The 22917-nt window shown below is 42.2% G+C and overlaps 1 protein-coding gene across 2 annotated transcripts; it reads left to right on the top strand.

The window, feature by feature from the left end:
* Positions 1-736: 736 nt before the first annotated feature.
* AFG3L2 (AFG3 like matrix AAA peptidase subunit 2) lies at positions 737-21319 on the top strand. 2 transcript variants are annotated; one of them, XM_083449958.1, is made up of 17 exons: positions 737-1059; positions 2598-2697; positions 4332-4400; positions 5610-5737; positions 6312-6464; positions 7565-7639; positions 8246-8370; positions 9863-10136; positions 11772-11909; positions 13119-13272; positions 14552-14659; positions 14818-14943; positions 16368-16478; positions 16809-16924; positions 18235-18435; positions 19199-19393; positions 20379-21319. In XM_083449958.1, the coding sequence occupies exons 1-17, from the start codon at positions 934-936 to the stop codon at positions 20619-20621; spliced, it is 2442 nt and encodes an 813-aa protein (XP_083306084.1). In that variant the 5' UTR covers positions 737-933; the 3' UTR covers positions 20622-21319. The 2 variants fall into 2 exon arrangements, with proteins under 2 accessions (XP_083306084.1, XP_083306085.1); XM_083449959.1 differs by lacking the exon at positions 737-1059 and adding an exon at positions 1128-1287.
* Positions 21320-22917: the final 1598 nt, after the last annotated feature.

Genomic DNA, 22917 nt, shown 5'->3' with positions numbered 1-22917 from the left:
TGGCGAAGGGGCTTGAATAACTCAGAGAAGCTATGAGCTATGCCGTGCAGGGCCACCCAAGATGGACAGGTCATAGTGGAGAGTTTTGACCAAACGTGATCCACCTGGAGCAGGAACCGGCAAACCACTCCAGTATCCCTGCCAAGAAAACTTCATGGACAAAGACAAAAGGCATATCAAAGTTCAGTTTCTACTCCCCAATAAATGTGCTTAGGCTTGCAATTTACACTGAACTGTCTCATCACAGAGTTTCTGCGCGGGTAACGTAATGAGAGATGCAATCCGAAATCAGTAGGCAGCGACCATAGGATTGGGACAATTTAAAATCAAAGAGGACTAAAATACTTCAGATAATTGCAGCTTCCGGCACCTTTTACTGGTGAACTCTGTTCCACTTTCCTGGGTCGAGGTTATACCGGAGCCACGTGTCTCCGTCCGACTGACCTTGCAAATAAATTCCAAGGAATCACTCTTTCCCCTTCCACATATATGTAACTAACTAATGCCGTCGGGGCTTACGTAAGCGACCTAGACGCCATGTGATTTCGGCGCTCATTGACTCCTGATGCACTGGTGCCAACCTGCCTCAGCAGGCACACCCTGTAGGCGTGTTTGCCTTTGGTACAAATACCAAGCAGGGCTCGTCTTTTAGCTAGCATGCAAGGCTTCAATAGGATCGTCTCGTTGTTGCACCGGGATGGTGGAGAGCGACACGAGCAACGCCTCCAAAAGAGGCGGGGCTTACGAAAGAAGGCGGAGCATGGCGAAGGCTGCGCGCACGCGCAGGAGGGGTCATAGGGCGCCGTGATGGCGTCACGCGCGGCGCTGGGGGCGTGGCCAAGGTCCCCCAACCACCCGCTCGCCTGTTTGTGTAAGCGAGTGAGTGAGTGAAGAGAGCGGAGCTTTGGGGCCGCCGGACCTGTTTCGGCGACTATGGCTCACCGCTGCCTGTGGCTGTCGCGGGGCTGCTGCCGGCGTTCCCCCGGCGGGATCCCCGGGGCCGCCCAGCGGCTTCTTTGGGGCCGAGGCCCCGCAGCTCCTTCGCGCTACCTGAGATTGGTGAGTCACGTGCGTGTCAGGCAAGGGCAGGGCGCAAGGGGAACGGGGTGCGCCTCCCGGGCACCGCCGCCCTTCCTGGCAGCGCCTGCCGGAGGTGGACCGGGGCCGTCGCCACGAGGGAGTCCCGTCCCCGTGGAGTCACTTGGCAGCTGACGTTTCTTATCCCCCCGAAGGTTAAAGGAGAGAACCGGCTTGTGTCGTGGCTGTTTCAGCACCGTAATGGTGATGGTGAGAAATGCTTAGCATCTCACCTTTGCTACTCACAGTCCCTTCGCTGACTGTCAAAGGTTCTTCACGGTTTTGAGGGGGGGGGATTGCCTGGAGATGTCAGAGAGTGAATCTGGAACTTTTTGCAGATGAAAACGGGTTCTACCACTGAACTGCGCTTCTCGTATGCAAAAGGATTTGTATAGTGCTTTTGAGTGTTCAAATAACTTCCTGTACACTCTCTTGTAATTTTATAATTATTTTTATTAGCTTTCAGCAACCCTGTAAAGTATATCATTATTATCCCCCTGTTGTATATTGGGTTGAGGGCAAAGTGTGAGTTTGAGAGACAGTGGTTTTTTTAACGTCACCTGCTAAATTCATAACAGAAGTGATGTGTGAGCTGGTTTCTAGCTCAGATGAGTTGACAGTTGCTTTTATCTGTTCCTTGTAAACTTGCTTCAGCGTCTCATTTGGAAAAGTAAGAGGAGGAGTGATGGAGTAAACTGCTTTTACTCACACTGTGGAGGGAGCTTTCACTTTCTTTGATTTTTGTGATATTTCATCCCCAGGCAACATTCCAGGTGTACCTATCCAGAGTACCCATTGTGAAATGAAACCAAAGGATATATTTTACATCAGGGGTGGTGCAGGAGAACCTCCGATGATGTAATAAAATGTGCCAGGATATTTGTGAAACTGGGAGAGTGGCTGCTTTTAAATGAATAACCATTATTTCATATTGCAAAAACAGGCTTTCAAATGGAACCTACTCGCATGTATGAATGTATACAACTGCAGCCTAAGGCTGCAATTCAAACACCCCTTTCTAGAAAGATGTTTATATTGGGCAGAGATGGTGCTGTGTCCAGCCCTGCCAGTCTTGTACCCATGTCAGTTTGTATCCACTGGCACAAACATGCAGACAGATAGCCCTGAAACAGTATGTTCTGGGGGCAGGGAAGGGCTGAGTCAGTCTGGGATCCAGTGGATCCCATGCTGGTCCTGCAGCAGTCACATAACGATATTAGTCCCATTATGGGCCTGATCGCTGGCACAGCTCCAGGCTTGGGCAGCTGTTTGCCTGCCATCTCCTCTGTCTGGGCTAGCATGAGCAACTGGGCTGTGGATACCTTGGTGGTCCCACTGCTCTCCAGCTAGGGTTTGGATTGCAACCTAAGGCAGCAATTGTGTGCATGCTTACTAGAAAGTAAGCCCCATTGAAATCTCTGGGATTTATTTGCAATTAAGCATGCATAGGATTGTGCTGAAAAGATGCTGAGGAACTGTCTTTTTAAATTGTTTTTTAGTGACAATTCTCATTTTTTCAGCTTCATGACCATGTGGCCACACAAGTTCCTACAAACAGAAGCAATGTCCTTGCAAGTGTAATTGCTGTTTACAGGAAGCTCTTCTCCCAACCTCCAAAAGGTAATTTTTTGCTGTAAATCAATAATATTGTGTAGCTTATCATTATATTGAGAGCCAGTGTGGTGTAGTGGTTGAGAGCGGTAGTCTTGTAATCTGGGGAACCGGGTTCGCGTCTCCGCTCCTCCACATGCAGCTGCTGGGTGACCTTGGGCCAGTCACACTTCTCTGAAGTCTCTCAGCCCCACTCACCTCACAGAGTGTTTGTTGTGGGGGAGGAAGGGAAAGGAGAATGTTAGCCGCTTTGAGACTCCTTAAAGGGAGTGAAAGGCGGGATATCAAATCCAAACTCTTCTTCTTCTTCTTCTATATTATTGACCACTACGCTTATTCATCTTATGTGTTTAAAACTGCTTAGGCACAATTTTATGGGAAGCAGCATAGAAGTAAACATGGTTTTTTTTCCAATACCAGAGCTGCACTAGAATGTTTGAAGGAGCATAGCTCTGAGAATATGCAGAGACCTATTGCCTTGCTGCAGAACAATTACACCTTAATTGCATTGCTTCCTCACTCAGAATGAAAGATGTGGCCTGGGCCTTAGCACTTTACTCTTTAGAAGTTAAGCACAGCTGTCCTGCTGTCTTTCCAGCATAATGTGCAGTCAGAGAGCAATCTCCCACAAAACTCCTCTCTTGTATTGTTGCACAATCTTGGACCATCACTGAGAAGGGCCTTTCCTTCATGCCCACCAACCTAAATGATCACACTGGTGGGTACATGAGCATGGGTTCCTGACAGGTTGATACATACATAGACAGTCTTTCAAGTAACCTAATTACAAAATATTTAGTTCAGGAGTCCCACAGCCTCCCTGAGATGAGTAGGTGGAAACAAGGGGTAGAGCTGAAGTCATCTGCATATGGCAGCTGAAACCTTTGAATGACTTCTCCCAGCAGTTTCATGCAGATGTTGAAAAGCCAAAACTCAAGGGGTAAAACAGAAGGTCCCCTCATCACAACCATCTGGAATCAACTATCCATGAGGCACCAGAGCCAGCAGAACACTGTGCCTTCCAAGTCCAACCCAGTCAAGTAGCTCAGAAGGATAGTGTTGATTGATGGTGTTGAAAGCCACTAAGAGATCCAGGACAGCCAGTAGGATTGTGATCACTATTCATCCCCAGCCTAAGTCAACCACCAAGGCCAGTCTAGGTGTTTTTCAAGTTAAACCCAGGCCTGAAGCTGGACAGGAATATTATTCTTTCTTTGTCCCTATCTCAAGCTACATAAGTGCTGTGACTCACCTGTTTCAGTCCAAGGGCTGACTGAGCTCTCAGAATAGTCCTCCTTTCTCTCCACAAAAAAAGTCTGCTTCCAGTTTTCCACCTTCCTACCTTTTTCTTGTTTCAGCAGTGTAGTTCTTCTAGAAACTAGATGGTAGGCCCTTTTGATAGGCACTTGGGCAGTTACTACTCTTTATCAGAAATATTTTTAAATGACACACATGCTTTTATCTCCTCCTTTTCCCACCCACCCACCCTCCTGTTTAGCTTTATCAGATATGTGAAACTCACATATCCACCTCTTTTCCTGTAGTATCCTGAAACACATGGTGAGGCTATTTTTGGTGAGACTTCACTGCCTCAAGCATAATATAATATACTCAATTTTTATTGCTGCTTTTTTCCTTACTAGGTTTTGAAAAATATTTCCCTGATGAAAAGAAACCTAATGAAACAAAGGGCTCAGAAGGAGAAACTAAAGGTACCAGTCTGCTTTTTCACTTGAGGCTCATATGTAGAATAAATGTCAATTTGGTTATTATTAATTTTGACTGCTCTTATATACAAGCCCATGTTGCTGTGTCCTAGTTTTGACAATGGCCATGAAAGTGGTCACTGTTTCCTACAGTTTACTTCTGTCTTGTGACTTCTCTTGTCACATTTTATGTGCCAGGTCTTCACATTGTAGAATTGATATGTTTCTGCTCCAGCATCACCATATTTAGTTTCTGAATTCTCTGTTAGATGTTTGTGGTGTTATTTTTTCCTTGAGCATTTTGATTAATGATCTTTGTTAACTGGGCCTGTTTATATCCCTGGTTTGTGTGCCTTTTAATGTTTGTTAAAGAATTGAGTACTTTGTATCAGTTAAGAAAGAGGGCCAAAGCTACAGTGACACGGGTACTGTATTTAAACATAATAAAGAAGGGAGCGGGAAGCTGGAAATGAGTTGGGAAAACTGAGCTTGCACTATCGTTCCACTAAAAACTGGATTCTATCTAATCAAAAAGCATTATCTGGATGTACCATGATACGTTGTTTGAGACACCCCAACAATAACCAGTTTACACCAGGTTTTCTTCCCAATAGGCTCTCACTGTGTTGTGAGTTCTTACATAGTCATTACTGTTCCCCACCTAAACGCATGTCCTGGCGTGATGCATCATAATAATCTTTATATACTGCCTTTACTGAATCCTCAGAGGACTTCATTTACACGATATAAGTAGTCTTTGTAACGTAACGTAGTCCAGATTCTGAGTGTTAAGAACAAATTGCACATTAAATATGTGACTTCTGTTGTAAACAGCTGCCACACATTTAGGCCCACCCAACCCCCTGATGCTTTCTGGTAGAGCTTTGCTATGCTGTGACATCATGATGTTCTGTGTTCCCTGCACCATGCCATCAGCAGTCAGTGATACAGAGTGGGGAGGCGCAGAACGTTTTGCTGTCGCAGCATAAAGTAAGATCTGTTCCATGGTACGGAGTAAGGGTTGGGATTAGATGAGCGAACGCTATTTTTGTAGACAGCCGTGTGTGTGTGTTGTAACATCTAATCTAGCTGGTAATCTTGTAAGAATCAGTGTTGTGTAAAGATTACAGAAGTAACAAAACAAAGAACTACAGGGAGATAGGCTTGCTTGCTTTCTAGTTTTTGTAGAAACATGCGTGTGAACTTTTTTTGTAGATGTAAAGCAAGCCAACTCCCAGCGCCCTTCCAGAACCAACAGTGGAGGAGGAGGAGGAAGCAGTGGAGGAGGAGGGAAAAAAGGTGGCAAGAAAGAAGATACTAACTGGTGGTCCAGAATGCAAAAGGTCCCAATTCATATTTTTTGTGACACTGCTTTTATCAACCTGCTTTATTGTGTTTTGCAGTTCTGTAAAATATTATTACTTCTCTAAATGTTATTCAGATTATTTTCGCCATGGGGATGCTGTTGACTTATATGGTTTTTTAAACTCAGTTACTTATGTGTTTCTTAAATTTCTTTGAAAGATTATATGAATCTAAAATTTATAGTGGCCCTGACTCAAGACCCAGTATGCAGTGCAGTAGATTTTGTGAGCTTTTGCAAAGCAAGTATTCCCATTCACCTCAGAAAAGCTCAGCGCATTTCATATGTGAATCTGCCTCTCCACCAAGTTAATAGAAAAGGGTTTGTAGGTGGGAATGAAGGCATGACTGTAATTCCGGACACTTTTTCATGTTTTTATGAATAAATCATCTTTGTAGGCCAATGCACAATATTTTTTTATTCTGTATAAAAATCTTTTCCAAATTGGTGCTTACATAGGGCTGCTTTTGTGACAGCAGATGAGAAAACCCACCATTTTCATATACAAAAGTCAATCTCAATCCAGTATTCCTTCTCTCTCTTTTCCCCTTTAGGGTGACTTTCCCTGGGATGACAAAGAGTTCCGTTTTTATTTCATGGGCACTGCAATTTTCTGGGCATTTGCTACATACTATGTTTTCTTCAGGAATGCTGGGAGAGAAATCACATGGAAAGACTTTGCCAACAACTACCTTTCCAAAGGAGTGGTAAGTAGCATTCAGCTGAAACGTAGATTTCACAGAATAAGTTATTCATTGTGACTGAGTGTAAACCAGGGTGGGCTATAATTTAATTGAAGCTGGAAGGGCTGAGGATGAATTTGTATTAAAAAAAGAAGAAGAAAATTACTGCATGTGGTCAGAACTTCTATTCCAGAAACAAAAGCAATTGGCAAAAAGTAGAGGTTAGCCATATTGTTAGAAAATGGCCTAAGACATTTTGAGCTCCACGGCTCTTTTTAAGGGCATATTATTTATTTGAAACTTTTCCTGCCTTTGCTTCAAAAAACTCAAGGAAAGTAATTTAAAATATAAAAATAGCAAGGTAAAAAAACAACAAGCAGCTATTAAAATCTTGAAGAGAGTTCAAGAATAAGTTTAGTGTAGTAGGCTAAAAGAGAGACCATAAGTTTGCATTTTCTTTAAGAGTGGACAGGTTATTTACTTTGAGAACCTGTTTTCTCAGGACTTGCTTGCTAACTGAGGCAAGAGAGGGCAGAGCTCTCACTCACACTATAGTTTGGATAAGAAAAGCAACAGCAAGCTGATCTCCTGTTTTCTTTGTGTCTGACACAAGCTGAGTCAAGATCCCATTGACACATTCTTATTTCCTGTTGTGTTCTTATCCAAGCCTTGGGCAGCAATATGAAACAGCACTCCACCTTACCCTGTGTCCCTGCATGCTTGCTAGAAGGATCAGGGGAGAAACAATGTTTTATCCCACCTGCAGGGAGCTTTGACAAAGTGGAAAGGAACAGAAGAATCAGCATAGTTTCTTTATTCAAGCCCTGAATGCCAAGGAATCAGTTTTATATTTGGGGACCTCTGCTTTTGGAAGAAAGATTTTGAACTTAAAATGTATTGGGCCAGACATTTTAAAGCAGATTTTGCATGTTTTTTATTTTGAAACAGGCCTCAGCAGTTTCAGTACAATAATATCTCACAGGGTTGTGTTCATACAGCAAAAGGGAAGGTCTCTAGCTCAGGGGGAGAGACTATGCTTTACATGCAGAAGGTCTGAGGTTCAATCTTTGGCTTCTCCCAGGAGGAAAAAGTTATTGTCTGAAATGTATTTTGTGCTTTCACAGGTGGACAAGCTGGAAGTGGTGAACAAGCGCTTTGTTAGAGTGGTTTTTACCCCAGGGAAGTCGCCAATTGATGGGGTAAATCATTTTTTTCAGTTCACCAAATGCATTAAGGGGTTGAATCATTTATGTTTGTAAACATTTCTGTATAGTGTATTAAATATGGATCTGACAGTTTGTTATTTTGACGTATCAGGACTGTGCTCTGTGCCCTTGCAAGTAAATGACAAAATGTGTGCAGAATGTGATGTCTAGTGCACCATACATACTATAGGAATCCCCACATGCTTTTTGCTTAAAGATGCAGAACATGATCTGCAAGTGTGGTTTCCCTGCACCATACCTATTAGGGATTTCACCTATTATATAGTATTGTGTAACACTATAATAGAAATACTTTAGCCATCCATGGGAGACATGGCAGAAGTCCTATAAATATTTTGCCATTCTAGCATTCAGAAATGCACATTCAGTGGAGGTGTTTTCTTCAGCAAATAGAAATGATGCAACTAAAACCAGCATACCAAATTTCTGCCTCTAGTTGATACGTATGTATTGTAACTTTTTGGATATTCAATTAAGCTTCTTCTTTATATTAAAATAAGCTTTATAATCTTGTCTCTCTCATGTTAATTTAAAATGCTAAAACCGAGACACCATGAATTATTATATTTGTTTTTACAGCAATATGTTTGGTTTAATATTGGAAGTGTGGACACATTTGAGCGGAACTTGGAAACTGCACAGCTTGAGATGGGGATAGAAGGGGAGAGCCGGATACCTGTAGTCTATGCAGCAGAGAGCGATGGGTAAGTGTTTTAAATGATTGGAATTGTAATGGAATACATGATATTACCTTTTAGAATTGGCTTGCTGACAAGCTAGTCTCTGGTTGCGCTTGTCGGTAACCCCTATCATCCACCACTCTCAAATTATTTGGCATATGCATGGGGGAAGAAGAAGGGTTTTCGCTCATTTGCACTAGGCTATGGAAATGTCAAAGAGAGTTCGAGCGAGAACACAACCCTGTTTCACGCTGCTCTTTATAGGGAAGGAGTCCGAGGATGAGCTGTCATACTGGACAGTTCCATGCATGTTCTTGTGGAAGGACACTATCATCTTGTAAAGCTTAGGTGGACATCTTACCTTGTTGAGACGGGAGTCTCTTCAGCCTGGCACGTCTCTGCACCTAAACATAAGCGCAACGGGTCTTACCTGAGAGATGTTGTTTGCAGATGACACAGCATTTACAGAGCACTCAGAGGAAGCTCTACAGAGACTCGTCAACTGTTTTGCCCAAGCCTGCAAGGAGTTTGGCCTTACCATCAGCCCGACGGGGATGAGCATCCTGAGCCATTATCAGCATTCCACGCATCAGCATTGGTGACCACACACTTGGGGTGGTAGACAAGTCTACCTGGGTTCCACAATAACCAGCAATCTCTCCATCGTCGCTGAGCTGGACAAGTGACAACTTAGACCTGCCAGGAATGACACTTCAATGCCTTCCACATACACTGTGTCAGGAGGATTTGGGGTATCACATGGCAGGACAGAGTCCTGCCCACGTTCCCACAAAGTTCAGACTCCTGTCCCTGCGACTTCTACGTAGTCTTGGTCCTGTCCACAGAATGGAAGATGGCAGAATCCCCAAGGATGTGCTCTATTGGGAGCTGGCATCAGGCCCATTTGCAAACCAACTCTGTGTTACATACATGTCTGCAAACGGGATGAAGGGTGGCAACATCAACCCTCCCACGTGGGGATCCCTTGCAGATGATTGCAGTGCCTGGAGACAGGCAATCAGGCTATGCCTCCACAGCATTGACTAGAGGAGGAGCGACAGTTGGGAGGAAGGCAGAGAGAAGAAACGCCATGGTGCATCTGCAGCAGCACAATCGGCCGCCTTCAGCTGCAGCAAAACATGTCTCTCCCATATCGGTTTCTACAACCACAGCAGGTGCTGCAACTCTCCCAAGGGTTTGACTTCATCTCCAAAAGTGCACTCCTCCATTTTCTCTTGAGATAGATGGATGCCAACTAATGGGGAATGTAAGAAAGAGCAAGAGATAAAGTTAGCCTGATCTAGGAAATCATTAGCTTTAGCACCCATTTGTGTTATGAATCAGAAAGATGCTATGAACTGTGCATGATTGTAGCCCAGCATATTTTAACTGAAATTGCACCTTATTGAGTAAAGTTGTTCATAATGTACAAATGAAATTGCTCTTATGTGTCTCCTCCCCACCCCATATTTTGTTATGAAACAATGAATTAATATCTCCCAACTTTTATTTTTAGTTCCTTTCTTCTGAGTATGTTGCCAACGGTCCTTATAGTTGGCTTTCTACTCTACACGTTAAGAAGAGGACCTTCTGGAATGGGCCGAACAGGACGGGGAATGGGAGGACTCTTCAGTGTGGGTGAAACAACAGCCAAAGTCTTGAAGGATGAAATAGATGTGAAGTTCAAAGATGTAGCTGGCTGTGAGGAGGCTAAATTAGAAATAATGGAGTTCGTCAACTTTCTGAAAAACCCAAAACAGTACGAGAATCTTGGAGCAAAGATCCCAAAGGTAAAGAGTTACAAGAATAAAAATGTTATTGTGCCAACTTCATTACTTTATTGAGCTCTTTTAGCTGGGGATTATTTTTTTTGATTTTAGTGACAATTGGCATTATTCCTATATTCTGACCTAACATCAGAATTTAAAAAATATGATCACAAGAGTTTGTGGAATCATAAGAACTCATTTCACATAGCCTCTGAATCTTCATTTAGTGACATTATGAAATTCTTTTGTTTTCTGTGCTTCCCTTTCAGTAAAATGAGGACACTGTTCTTTCTTACTCAAATTTACCTGCAAGCAAATACTATTTGTCCAACTTGATTTTTTAAAATCTGAATTAGCATAGGGCCAAAAATTAGGTTAGAGTATCATTTCCTCATGGATCTTAATAAATAGTGGGTGAATCTTGTGAAGACTTATTAAATTGACCATCTTGTGTGATCATGATCAAATATTGGTTACTTTAGCTATATTGCGGCTTGCACTCCCATTCAAAATACAGTGGTACCTCGGGTTAAGTACTTAATTCGTTCTGGAGGTCCGTTCTTAACCTGAAACTGTTCTTAACCTGAAGCACCACTTTAGCTAATGGGACCTCCTGCTGCCCCTGCACCGCTGGAGCACAATTTCTGTTCTGATCCTGAACAAAGTTCTTAACCCGAGGTACTATTTCTGGGTTAGCGGAGTCTGTAACCTGAAGCGTATGTAACCCGAGGTACCACTGTACAGTTATGTGAAATTCAAATTACCTTTTCAAGGACTAGAACATTTCAGGAAAAAGAGAAAATTTTGAGTTATTTGTGGAACTAGGACACATGTTATACTTTCCTGAAACAGAGTTCTAAATACCGTATTTTTCGCTCTATAGGACACACTTTTCCCCCTCCAAAAATGAAGGGGAAATGTGTGTGCGTCCTATGGAGCGAATGCAGGGGGGAGGCAGGCAGGAAAAGCCCCAAAAAGCCGCACACAAGCTCCGCGCGGCTCTTGCGGGCTTTTCCTCAGGAGGGACAAGGGACTGACGCGGCCAGTCAGTCCCTTCTCCCTCCTCGTAGAAAAGCCCACAGGAGCCGTGTGCTCCTTAAAGGGTGTGAGGCTCATGTGGGCTTTTACGGGAGGTGGGGGTATTGCCATAGCCCCGCGACCCTCTCCCAGCTGGGAGAGGTGACACGTGGCTATGGCAGCAGCCTCTCCGCTGCACGCCTTTCCGCTGCTCTCCAACCTGCTCTTTGGGGCTGGCGGTGGGCTTCCTGCCCCCAGCCCCAAAAAGCAGGTCGAAAGGAACCTGAAGCCTGGAGAGCAAGAGGGGTCAGTGCGCACCGACCCCTCTCGCTCTCCAGGCTTCCAAGGTAGCTGCCTGAAGCTACTGAACGCACCTTGAATGGCACCTTGTTTTAGAGGGGGGAAACAAGGGGGGGGGGAATTCTCCCCCTCTCTGCGCAGTGCCTCCTGCCACTTCGCTGAAGGGGCGCTGGGCAGAGAGGGGGAGAATTTTGTTTTCTTGTTCTTCCCCCTCTAAAACAAGGTGCGTCCTATAGAGCGAAAAATACGGTATATTGACTCATATTGAAGAAAATTTAAGGTGAATATTTGCACTGCTTTTATTTCTTAGTAATATTTACCCTTTCTCACACCTTGCAGGGAGCTATTCTGACAGGACCTCCAGGCACAGGGAAAACTCTTCTAGCAAAAGCAACAGCCGGAGAGGCCAACGTCCCTTTCATTACAGTCAATGGGTCTGAGTTCTTAGAGATGTTTGTCGGCGTGGGTCCTGCTAGAGTAAGTCTTTGGCCTTGCTCTATTATTGCAGTGTCGGTTGTTAAAAGGACGCAGTCAAGGTTGGTAGGCCAAAAGCTTGATAATTCACTAAATTTCAGTAATGATCAAGATAGCTGTTCATCTTAAATAGCTGGCTGCAAGCTATTTTAATTAATAACTCTGATATCTCACTCAGTTTCAGAGCTGTAGCCCTCTGACTGCATTTTGCCACTGTCGTCTTCTTTTTCCTAACAGTTGATAAGGACAAGCGAATGGTATTCTAAACTTGATGGCTGTTGCAGGAAGGCTAGATTTATCATCCGTGTACGCAAAGGTTCTCCACACTTCTCTATGGAGTTGTGTAGGAAATTTATGCTATTTTAAGAAGTCCCGGCTCTGAGGGAAAGATGCAATTTTAACCAAGGTCTCCTTCATCCAAATCTCGTTCTTGTACTTTGGACACTGCTGGCTCTTCCAGCATAAAGCATTTGTTTCAAGTACTTATGTAGAAATAAAAACATTGGGCAGAATTCTTTGTTCACTAAGTCTCATTCTGTCAGCGCAGGGATTTCTGCTTGTGCAACAGAATGTCCTCCCCCTATGCACCTCCAAATTTGTTCTAAGGGTTTTCCCAATCTTCTGGAGCAGATTTGAGGAGGGCACACACAGTGAGGGGGGGGGGCAGTCCCTTTGCACAAGTAGAAATCCTTGCGCTGACAGGATGTAGTAGTTGAATACCACCCATGGTTCCAAACACTTTTCCAGAGTTTGATTTCTACAGTTTTCAAATTACAATCATACCTTGCAAGTCGAGCAGAATCTGTTCCAGAAGTCTGTTCAAATTCTAAAACGTTCGTAAACCAAAGTGTGGCTTCTAATTGGCTGCAGGAAGCTTCTGCAGCCAATCGGAAGCCCCGTTGGACATTTGGCTTCCTAAAATAGTTCACAAACCGGAACAGTCACTTCTGGGTTTGCGGTGTTCAGAAGCCAAAACGTTCGAGAACTAAGCTGTTCGAAAACAAAGGTACGACTGTAAAAGCATTCAATTTATTTCATAACCTAACATGTTAGCTGCAATATAATTTCCTGATAGACGGACAAATGAGTCTAATGTTGTATACCTATTTCAATGACATGAATGCTAACTCTGTGGTGTATTCTGTAGTGTTGATGGACAACTAGCTGTGTGGCAATACATGATATTGAAAGTACCTTCTTTCTCTTGCAAAGGTTCGTGATTTATTTGTTCTGGCTCGTAAAAATGCCCCTTGCATTCTCTTCATTGACGAAATAGATGCAGTGGGAAGGAAGAGAGGACGGGGTAACTTTGGAGGGCAAAGTGAACAAGAAAACACATTGAATCAGCTGCTAGTAGAAATGGATGGTAACTGTTTCTTTTGTTAAATTTTTATTATTCCTACTGCCACTTACATATAGAGTAACACTTCATTCTTAAACAAATTACCTGGAAACAGCTCCTACCGGTATGAAACACAACCAAACGTTGTGATGAAAACCTATGTCAAAAATCAACTGGCTGTTAAAAAGCAGTAGGGAATGCAGGCAGGTGCTGGTTAGAGGCAGCGTCGCCAGCCTGGTGTCCTCCACAAAATACATACCAAGTATTAAAACAAAAACAAACCAATCACCCCCTCAGGGGTTGGATGGCTTTATTAGTAACAACATATTTGAAGATGAAAATGATGTGTTTTTTCTTAATAACCAGAAAAAGGTAGAATAATATCTACATAATCATAACCTGATTATGCCCATTAAAATAAATGGAGTTAACTTTTTTGATCAATTTCAGCGGCCTATTCCCAGTATAACTGACATTGGATATAACATAGACTTTATAATCTCTTTTAGGAAGAGTGGGTTGTTGTTTTTTCATGATACTGAATGAACATAGCAGAAAGCATCTTTCTGTTCTTTTTGTTTTGTAACCTTATTGCTAATTGTATGGGATTGTACATTAAGGTTTGTATCCAACTCTGCCAGTGTGCAAGTGAAACAGACTTCTGTTTGCACAATGGGACGTCTCCCCACTACAGCCCCCTTGGCACACTCAAATCTGCTCAAGATGGTTGGGGGACATAACCCATAATCTCTGTGGGTGATATCATGACTAACTTAAGCCTATTGATTTCACTTGTTCTACTCTGAGTATAGCTTAGTTGGATACTGCTCTTTGACTTGTTTCCTATTTCATAAGCTATTGCCTGCCATATAAGGCCACCCGGAAACCAGTGTCCCCACTGTGGAAGGACGTGTGGATCCAGAATTGGCCTCCACAGTCACTTACGGACTCATTGTTAAAACCATGTTTATGGAAAACAATCTTACTCGGCTACGAGAGATCGCCAAAGAAGAAGAGGTTGTAGGCTGTAGTAGCAGTGGTTCAGAATTTTGAAAGTACTTTGTCCTGTGAATTGTAAGCACTCATATTACATAGTATGAAGTAGTTTTGCATCTTTTCCTCATTCTTTATCATGGTGTAATTCTCTTCACCTGCTCAGTCGTTAAGTCCTTGACGGAAGGCAGAATCGCCAATACTCACTTCAGAATTTACAAAATAGCGTGCTTAAGATTCACAATAGCCTTTTGGAAAAACCATTTTGGCTACTGAATATTTAATATTTTGGTTTTTATTTTCTTCACAGGTTTTAATACCACAACAAACGTAGTTATTTTGGCAGGCACCAACAGGCCAGATATCCTGGACCCTGCACTTATGAGGCCAGGACGGTTTGATAGACAGATCTTCATTGGTAAGTTATCTTGGTAGACAACATTGACCTCATAAAGATGTCAGCTCAAAACTATGAGAACAGAGAGGAGATGTTAGCTAAAGCTGGTCAGTGGAACTATTAGAAAGCAGAAATGTTTCAATTGTAAAGTTAATTGCTTTTTCTTTAAACTCTTCAAGGGCCGCCAGATATAAAGGGAAGAGCATCTATTTTCAAAGTTCATCTTAGGCCCCTGAAGTTGGATAGTAGCTTGAATAGAGATAATTTAGCACGAAAACTTGCATCACTTACTCCTGGATTTTCAGGTAGGTGATCTTTTACTCCTGTGTAATTGGTACATTTCTAGAAATATTATTTTCTCATTTTTATGAGGAAATTGTGATGACAGATTGGAGGTGGAATGAGGTTAGCTCTATATCTAGGGCAGAATTTGCATGATTCGTAATAGATCAGCAAGGGTTTCTGATTCCCCATTATTTAATAATAGCAACAGGGGGCCACCAGGTGGCGCATTGGAAGATGGCCGACAATAACATCTCTCTGACCCATACGAGGTAATTAAGAGGCTCCTATGGGAAGTATGAAGCCCACAATGCACCCCCGGATTTGCGAGATGGGGGTGCCGGACACTTGGTACGAGCCCTCGATGATGTCAGCTCTTCCTGACGCCAGTTCCAATTAGCACGTGCTGGCTTGCTTTAGCTCGGAATTATAATTGGAAACATATGATTGGAATGAAGCTAAAGCACATACATCAAGCATCGCTCGGGAGATAAGACCGCTGACTAATGGATCTCTGTGACCGGAGTGACGGATGGATAAGTAAATCTTCTGATGAACCACCATTATGAGACTGTATGTTTGGAATGAAGGGGGGGTGGAGGAAAAAACCTTTTCTTTCTTTGCACTATGTAATATTAATAACCCTCCACCCCAGAAAGAAATAAGATCGTTGCGTTTTGCTAACCACAAGCAGGAATTCAAGAACTGTGTGGGATGGATTACAGCTAAAGAGAAGATTGGTAAACAATGAGAACGGAGGAAAATTTATGACGCAGTTAAAAAATGGCGTCTCGCCAAGACAGGCTTGCCGGAGAAAGAAGGACAGGGGGAGGAGAATCAGGACTACTGGAATGAGATGGTTGGAATGTAATCTTGACCTGACAGAGCCTCCTGATATACTTGGCAAGTCTGAGAAAATTAAAGGACAGATCGAAGATTAATTTCTTTATGGAAGCGTGGAATAGCGGCTCTCCCTGAGCAATATGATTTTTGGATGCCTGTTTCCAATCTGCTTGTGAAAATTATCAGAGATCGCAAAGAAAGGAATATACGATAACAACAAGAAGATGAAGAAAGTAATAAAGGACTATCTGGATTGAACTGGATAGAACTGTTTAATCAAAGCAGCAATATAAGTGATGTTTGGACTCGTTCAGAGCTTGATGTATGGGTACCCCCAACAGAATTTAAAATTTGGCTGTATAATTTGGAATTAATGTGATTTGGATAATGTGATGTGATTGGCCTGTTAATAAAAATTATTTTAAAAATATATATTTAATAATAGCAACAACAAGACTACTCTCCCCCACCCTAAAATGTGCAGCTTTGCGGAAACTTTAGTTATTGTGCTTGATTGCATATCTGCTTATCCTCATTGTGTTAAGTGATGGATGTTATGTTTGGAAACGGCTCTGTTTATTGTCTCCTCACTCTTTTCCTTTAGGTGCAGACATAGCTAATGTATGCAATGAAGCTGCCTTAATTGCTGCACGACATCTTTCAGATGCCATAAACCAAAAACACTTTGAGCAAGCCATTGAACGAGTGATAGGAGGTGAGAGGGTATCCCTTTGTGATTACGCTTCTTGCAGTGTTGTGGGTCAGTTCTTTTGTTCATCTCTTAATTTAATTGCTGGATACAAAAATAATATTTCTTGATTATGGTGGGGAGGGGAGAATAATTTTATGGACCTAGTGCTCCATTATATCGAACAGTAAATATTTCTCCCTTATTTGCAATAGTTCGTTAAGTGTGAGGCCTAACTATCTCAAGTTGAGGAGGGGATAGAGGAAACCCCAAATCTGTTGGCTCTAGGGGGCTATCTTATCACCAATTTGGAAATCTGCACCTCAGCAGTAAAGTTTTGGGTTTTTTAAATCAAAGGTTTGGAAAAGAAGACACAAGTATTGCAACCAGAGGAGAAAAAGACAGTAGCGTATCATGAAGCTGGCCACGCAGTTGCTGGGTGGTTTTTGGAACATGCTGATCCACTTTTGAAGGTATGTTGACTTAGCAAGACGCTTGCTGTACAACAATCACATTTGGATAATCAGAATTTGGCTTAGTAAGTTTAGATATGAACTAGCCTTTTGCCTTCACACACAGGCCCTTCATTCTTTGCTTTGCAGCATGAGTAATCGAGTCTCTTAACCTCAGTTTCCCATTTCATCCAAACCAGGAAGCTATGGTAACTAGCTTTGGAATAAGTCAGGATATTAAACACTTGGTTAAATGCTGGATTTATATTAGCCAGGCTTATTCTGAAGCTGGTAACCACAGCTTTCTTAGTTTGGACAAAATGGAAAATTATAGTTAATTACAAGCTTCTAGGTATTAGAAGAAGTAAAAAAAAAAAAGTGCTTGCACTGTAACTGGGATACGCGTGCAAGCAAAAAGCTTATTAACCTGAGGTATAATTGTCTGAATTGTGTCAATTTCTTCAACTGGTAAATGTTAAAAGATTATCATTTTCAGATTAGAAAAAAATGTGGGTTGGTAGCTTTAAGTGGATATTTTAGCCGCTGCTTAAAGAAAATATGGTGGAATGTGTTCTGAATCATGATCCCACACGGGATCTGAGCCACAATAATCTTCCTTAGAAACTGGTAGGAAAATGTATTCAAGAAGAAAGAGGACATGACACAACTACAATCAAGGATCTCACAAAGGCTTGCACATGGCTGCATTCCAGCTCAGTTCTTAAGAGCAAAGTATATGCAGAATTTTGTGTCTTTCTCAGGCCTGCAGCTGCATTACCAGGAGTCAACCTTAGATAAAGGGAATCTCAATTCTGCTTAAAGATCAGGGTGCATTCTAGCATTTCAGCTTCCTTCCAGCAACTACGCTAATCATAATTAGCATAGCAATCAGAAAGGAGGAACAAAGTATATTCTATCTCACTTCCTCTCTGAGCAGCTGCTGAGGAAGCAGCAGGAAGTGTGGCAGCTTCACTCACTTCATTGCCAGTTGTTGCCACTGCTTTGAACTATGGGAAACTCTTCTGTCCTTCCTACTTATCTGTCTGGAAAAAGTAAAATTAATATTATTTATTGAATTTCCTAGCAGAGGAGTTCTGCTAGCTTCATACCCTTCCCAACCACCTCTGTGATACTTGCACATTGATGATAATTCTATGCCATCAACCTTGGCTTGATTCATGGAGCATTTTGGGATCTGCTGTGACAGGAATAGTTTAGACAAACCCTTTTCCCCAGGTCAGTCAAGTTTGTGGCTGCCATTAGCTGTTTGCATGTGTTCCAGCTGGAATAAGCTGGATTGTTTAAGTGTTTTTTTTCTTCCCTTGCACAAGGTATCTATCATTCCTCGTGGCAAAGGTCTGGGCTATGCTCAGTACTTACCGAAAGAGCAGTATCTTTACACCAAAGAGCAGCTGCTTGACAGGATGTGCATGACTCTGGGTGGGCGTGTGTCAGAACAAATCTTCTTTGGAAGAATTACAACAGGGGCCCAAGATGATCTAAGGAAAGTTACTCAGAGTGCATATGCTCAGGTTTGTAGGCCTCTCAACAACTCTATATTTTTTGATTTAAAAATTACTGTAAAATATGATTGTTTGTACTTTTTTGGTATTGTTTTGATATGCTTTATACACCACTCATGCCACAAAGATACTTCTGATATCTGGTATATATTAATGATTTGTTATGGAGGCTTGCTCCCCACCCCCTAAGTCTAGCACTGTTTCTTCCTGGGAGGGGATATAATTTGTATGCCAGTGGTACATATTAATATTTATATTTTTGTAGTATACAATACTTTACAGTTTGTAGTGCATTTTGATGCCCGGATGCTACTATTGGTTGTCTAATATTTTATGAATACTTCAAGAGCCAGATTATTGTTGCAATAGATTTCTAACAGTTTTGTAATTAGTAATGACCATACTCAAACACTAACATTAACCTTTCCCAGTAAGCATTCACGGTTTATTACAGGAATAAATACGATTGCCAAGAGCTGGTTTTTACTTCAGGGTTAAAATCCTGACAGTAATGTAGAGCAGGGTTGGAGAACATGGGACCCTCCAGGTGTTTGACTCCATTTCAGCCACAGCCAACATAGCCAGTGGTCAAGGTTGATGAGAGCTGGAATCCAAGAACATCTGGAGGGCCACAGATTCCTCATCTCTGGTGCAGGGTTTGTTTAGTTGCAACTGCTAATACTAAAGTACTGTAGCTAGAATAAAGACTCTTAATATTTTCCATAGCATTCTTGACTAAGGCACTTAAAAATGTGTGCCATTCAATCCTCAGATTGTTCAGTTTGGAATGAATGAAAAAGTTGGGCAAATTTCATTTGAGCTTCCTCGGCAAGGAGACATGGTATTAGAAAAACCATATAGTGAGGCAACTGCAAGACTGATAGATGAAGAGGTGCGAGTGCTTATTAATTCAGCTTACGAACGGACATTCTCTCTCCTAACTGAGAAGAAGGCAGAGGTGGAAAAGGTGCGTATTCATTTGCCTACAGAAACGGTTACCAGGTTCTTTGATCAATATGCTACTAAAACATTACTGTTTTATACACAGTATATGTGTTAGTGGGGTAGCAGCACTCTACAAGTTATATTATGCCCTCATTTGCCCTTTATCAGATTTACACAAGAATAGCAGCTCTGCCTATTACTTGCTTAAGCAATAATGAGGTATTGGCTCAGGACCACAATACCTCAAGGGCCTGCTCTCCATATGGACCTACGTGGACCCTGAGATCATCCACTGAGGTCCTTCTTTGTGTGCCTCCTTCACGAAAGGTCCAGAGGATGGCAACACAAGAACGGGCCTTTTCTGCAGTGGCTTCCCATTTGCGGCATGCTCTCCCCAGGGAGGTTTGGCTGGCACCATCGTTATACACCTTTAAGCGCCAGGCGAAAATGTTCCTCTTTAACCATCCGATGCCCTTTTAAATGTATTGTGGGGGGGGGTTATTGGTTTGTTTTTGCTCTCATTTTATTATGTATTTTGTATTTTTTGTATTGTGGGTATAGGGACCTGCAAGTATAGGGTGGTATACAAATTTAATAAATAATCATAATTTCCTTGTTCATGACATGAGGATGTATATGTGGCCCTTTCCCTAACACCAAAATGAATGGGGCAACTCTGCCTCAGAGAAAGCAAAATGTGTGCATTCCTTAGGAAGTTTGGAACCAGGATGCGTTGATATAATCACATCCTGTAGGTACGTCATGGAAATACCTTGCAGTAGTGAGCTTCTTAATGGTTAGTTTTTAGAGTATGTTTGACTAGACTCTAGCATTAGAAACAAAGTAGAGGAGGTTATAGTAGCTATTGGTAATATGCTGCTGTTGATTCTGTTATACACAGTGAAAGGTTAAATCCTTGGTTATTATTTTGCATGCTGTGGAAGAAAGCCAGTTTACATTCTTTACCTTCTATACAAATTGTGTGATATGTGTGCATATTGTTTCAGGTTGCTTTACAACTCCTAGAAAAGGAGGTTTTGGATAAAAGTGATATGATTGAAATGCTTGGTCCCAGACCATTTGCTGAAAAATCTACTTACGAAGAGTTTGTTGAAGGCACAGGCAGCTTAGATGAAGATACATCACTTCCAGAAGGCCTTAAAGACTGGAACAAAGATCGTGAGAAGGAGAAAGAGGAGACGACAGATGAGCAGATTGCCAGACAGATTACAGGAGACATGCCTTTTTAGTGTTGAAATATGGTGTTGTATAAACTGGCACAGTGCATGTGTTGCACACTGGAAGAAAATGAGGGAACATGTCAGAGTCTAGTCTTCAAGAATCCTCGATTGGAGAGAAGCAAGCCTGCAGCAGTGGTGGAGCCAGGAAAGGGTTTGTTGTTGTATTTGACAGAGGAGGATTCAGATTCTAGTAGGTCCTGCTTCCTAAATATCTGCACACAAAAAGTGGAGACCTTGCAGCTTATGGATTTGGACTGAGTCCCCTTCTTTCAACTTTTTAGATCCATATCCAAGTTGTGCAACTCTTGCCCATCACCAGATACATTTAAGACGACCTAGATTAATGTACTGTCATGGATAATGGGGGGAAATCATCTGCCTGTCTTTTAAGTAGCCTCCATCAAATGCAAGTTGTTAGCACACAATAAATGCATTGCTGGTGCTTACCAGGAGTCAAAGTAATTTATGACAATACTACTTCTGTTCTGCAGAAACATCTACTTATCACCCAACTCTATAAATTTATTTCTGCCTTGCCATTTGTAAAACAAAGCTGTGCTGGTGTCCATCGTGAAATTTGAAGCCTGCTAAAGAGCTTTTCCAATAGAATTTGGGGTCCGAGGCTGGAATAATGTGTAAAGTCTAAATTATATTATTGCTGTTTTAATAAAGGTTTCTTTTTTTACTGGCAGTTGTACAGTATTGAACATATGATTGTATTGTATTTTGTAAATACAGTTTGGAAACATTAAAGAAAATTGGCACACTGAACTTCATGAAGAAATTCTCCAGCCATGAGAGGCTATGAATAAAAGCATTCTGTGGTAAAATTATATATTTATGTATAGATGATTCATCTATGGCTATTGTTGGGTGGAAGGCCTAGAGGAAATAACTTTTCAGAATGTGATTGCCACCCTAGTCATTGAATTTGTTATTCAGGGTGAACCTGGCATCAGCACAAACCAGGAAAAAATGACACCAAGTTGTCTTGCTCTCAGCTGAAATGGAGTATTGGAGCAGAAGCCGTTCATGAGAAGGTCTGTATCCATGAAGGACATGGATGCTTGTATTAACAGAGGGCAGAAGTTGAAGATTATTAGCACATATTGCTAGCACTCCTATTTGTAAACCATTACTGTGTTCTTGAAGCACAAGTGCCAGTTAAGTTTTGGGAAATAATTTGATCTACCTCAGAGGGGAAACTAGGCAGATTATCTGTAGTGGTGACTGGGAGTGGCCACCGAGACTATATAACACCAGTCCTTAAAGACCTACATTGGCTCCCAGTACGTTTCCGAGCACAATTCAAAGTGTTGGTGCTGACCTTTAAAGCCCTAAATTACCATGGTCCTGTGTACCTGAAGGAGCGTCTCCACCCCCATCATTCAGCAGGACACTGAGGTCCAGTGCCGAGGCCTTCTGGTGGTTACCTCACTGTGAGAAGTGAGCTTACAGGGAACCAGGCAGAGGGCCTTCTCAGTAGTAGCGCCTGCCCTGTGGAACACCTTCCATTAAGATGTCAAGAAAATAATTCTCCGACTTTTAGAACACATCTGTTTAGGGAAGTTTTTAATGTTTGATGTTTTATCATGCTTTTAATATTCTGTTGGGAGCCACCCAGATTTATTATTTATACCCCACCCAGCCATATGGGTGGGGTATAAATAATAAATTATTATTATTATTAGTGTTTTCCCAATGCTGGTTGGTGCCCATTGGGACTGGTAGGGTAGAAGGCAGAGAGACCACTGTAGCTGGACCCAGAACCAGTAAAAGGCAGGAGCCACCTGACAGGTTGCTAAGTAAGAAGGCAGGAAGGTAAGAGCTGGCTGAAGGCAGGCATATTTATGAGGAAGTGTCCTATTAGTGACAGGCCACCACTGTGTTTTCCGGTTCTTATATTTTCTAAAACCCAGAAGTATCTCTCTGAAGAGCAGCAGCAAATGTGTATGTAATAACCCTCAGCTGTACCAGAGCATTCTAGCCAGCTATTCAATTTACTTTTCATACTCTTCTCTGTATTACTGCAAGTTCTGAACCCTACATCTCTAGGCACTCCTGCCTGGAATAAGTCTCTATTGACCTCAGTTGGGCTTTTGAGTTGACATGCATAGGATTTTGCTATGAAATTCCTGACCCTGCAGGTGGGATTTTTAAGGTTCATACTACAAGTTTTAAACATTTTCAAATTGGAGAACAAGCTCAACAAATGGGAGGTCTGTTCATACGCTTGTTTGCTCAACTGCTGTAGTTGGAGGAAGTGGATGGGGTTTGAGAATGTTGAAGAAAAGGAAATATCCAG

This window comes from Podarcis tiliguerta (genome assembly GCF_965153285.1).
Source record: "Podarcis tiliguerta genome assembly, chromosome: 7".
In the NCBI taxonomy this organism is placed as follows: Eukaryota; Metazoa; Chordata; class Lepidosauria; order Squamata; family Lacertidae; genus Podarcis; species Podarcis tiliguerta.
This window is presented reverse-complemented; position numbering and strand designations above follow the sequence as displayed.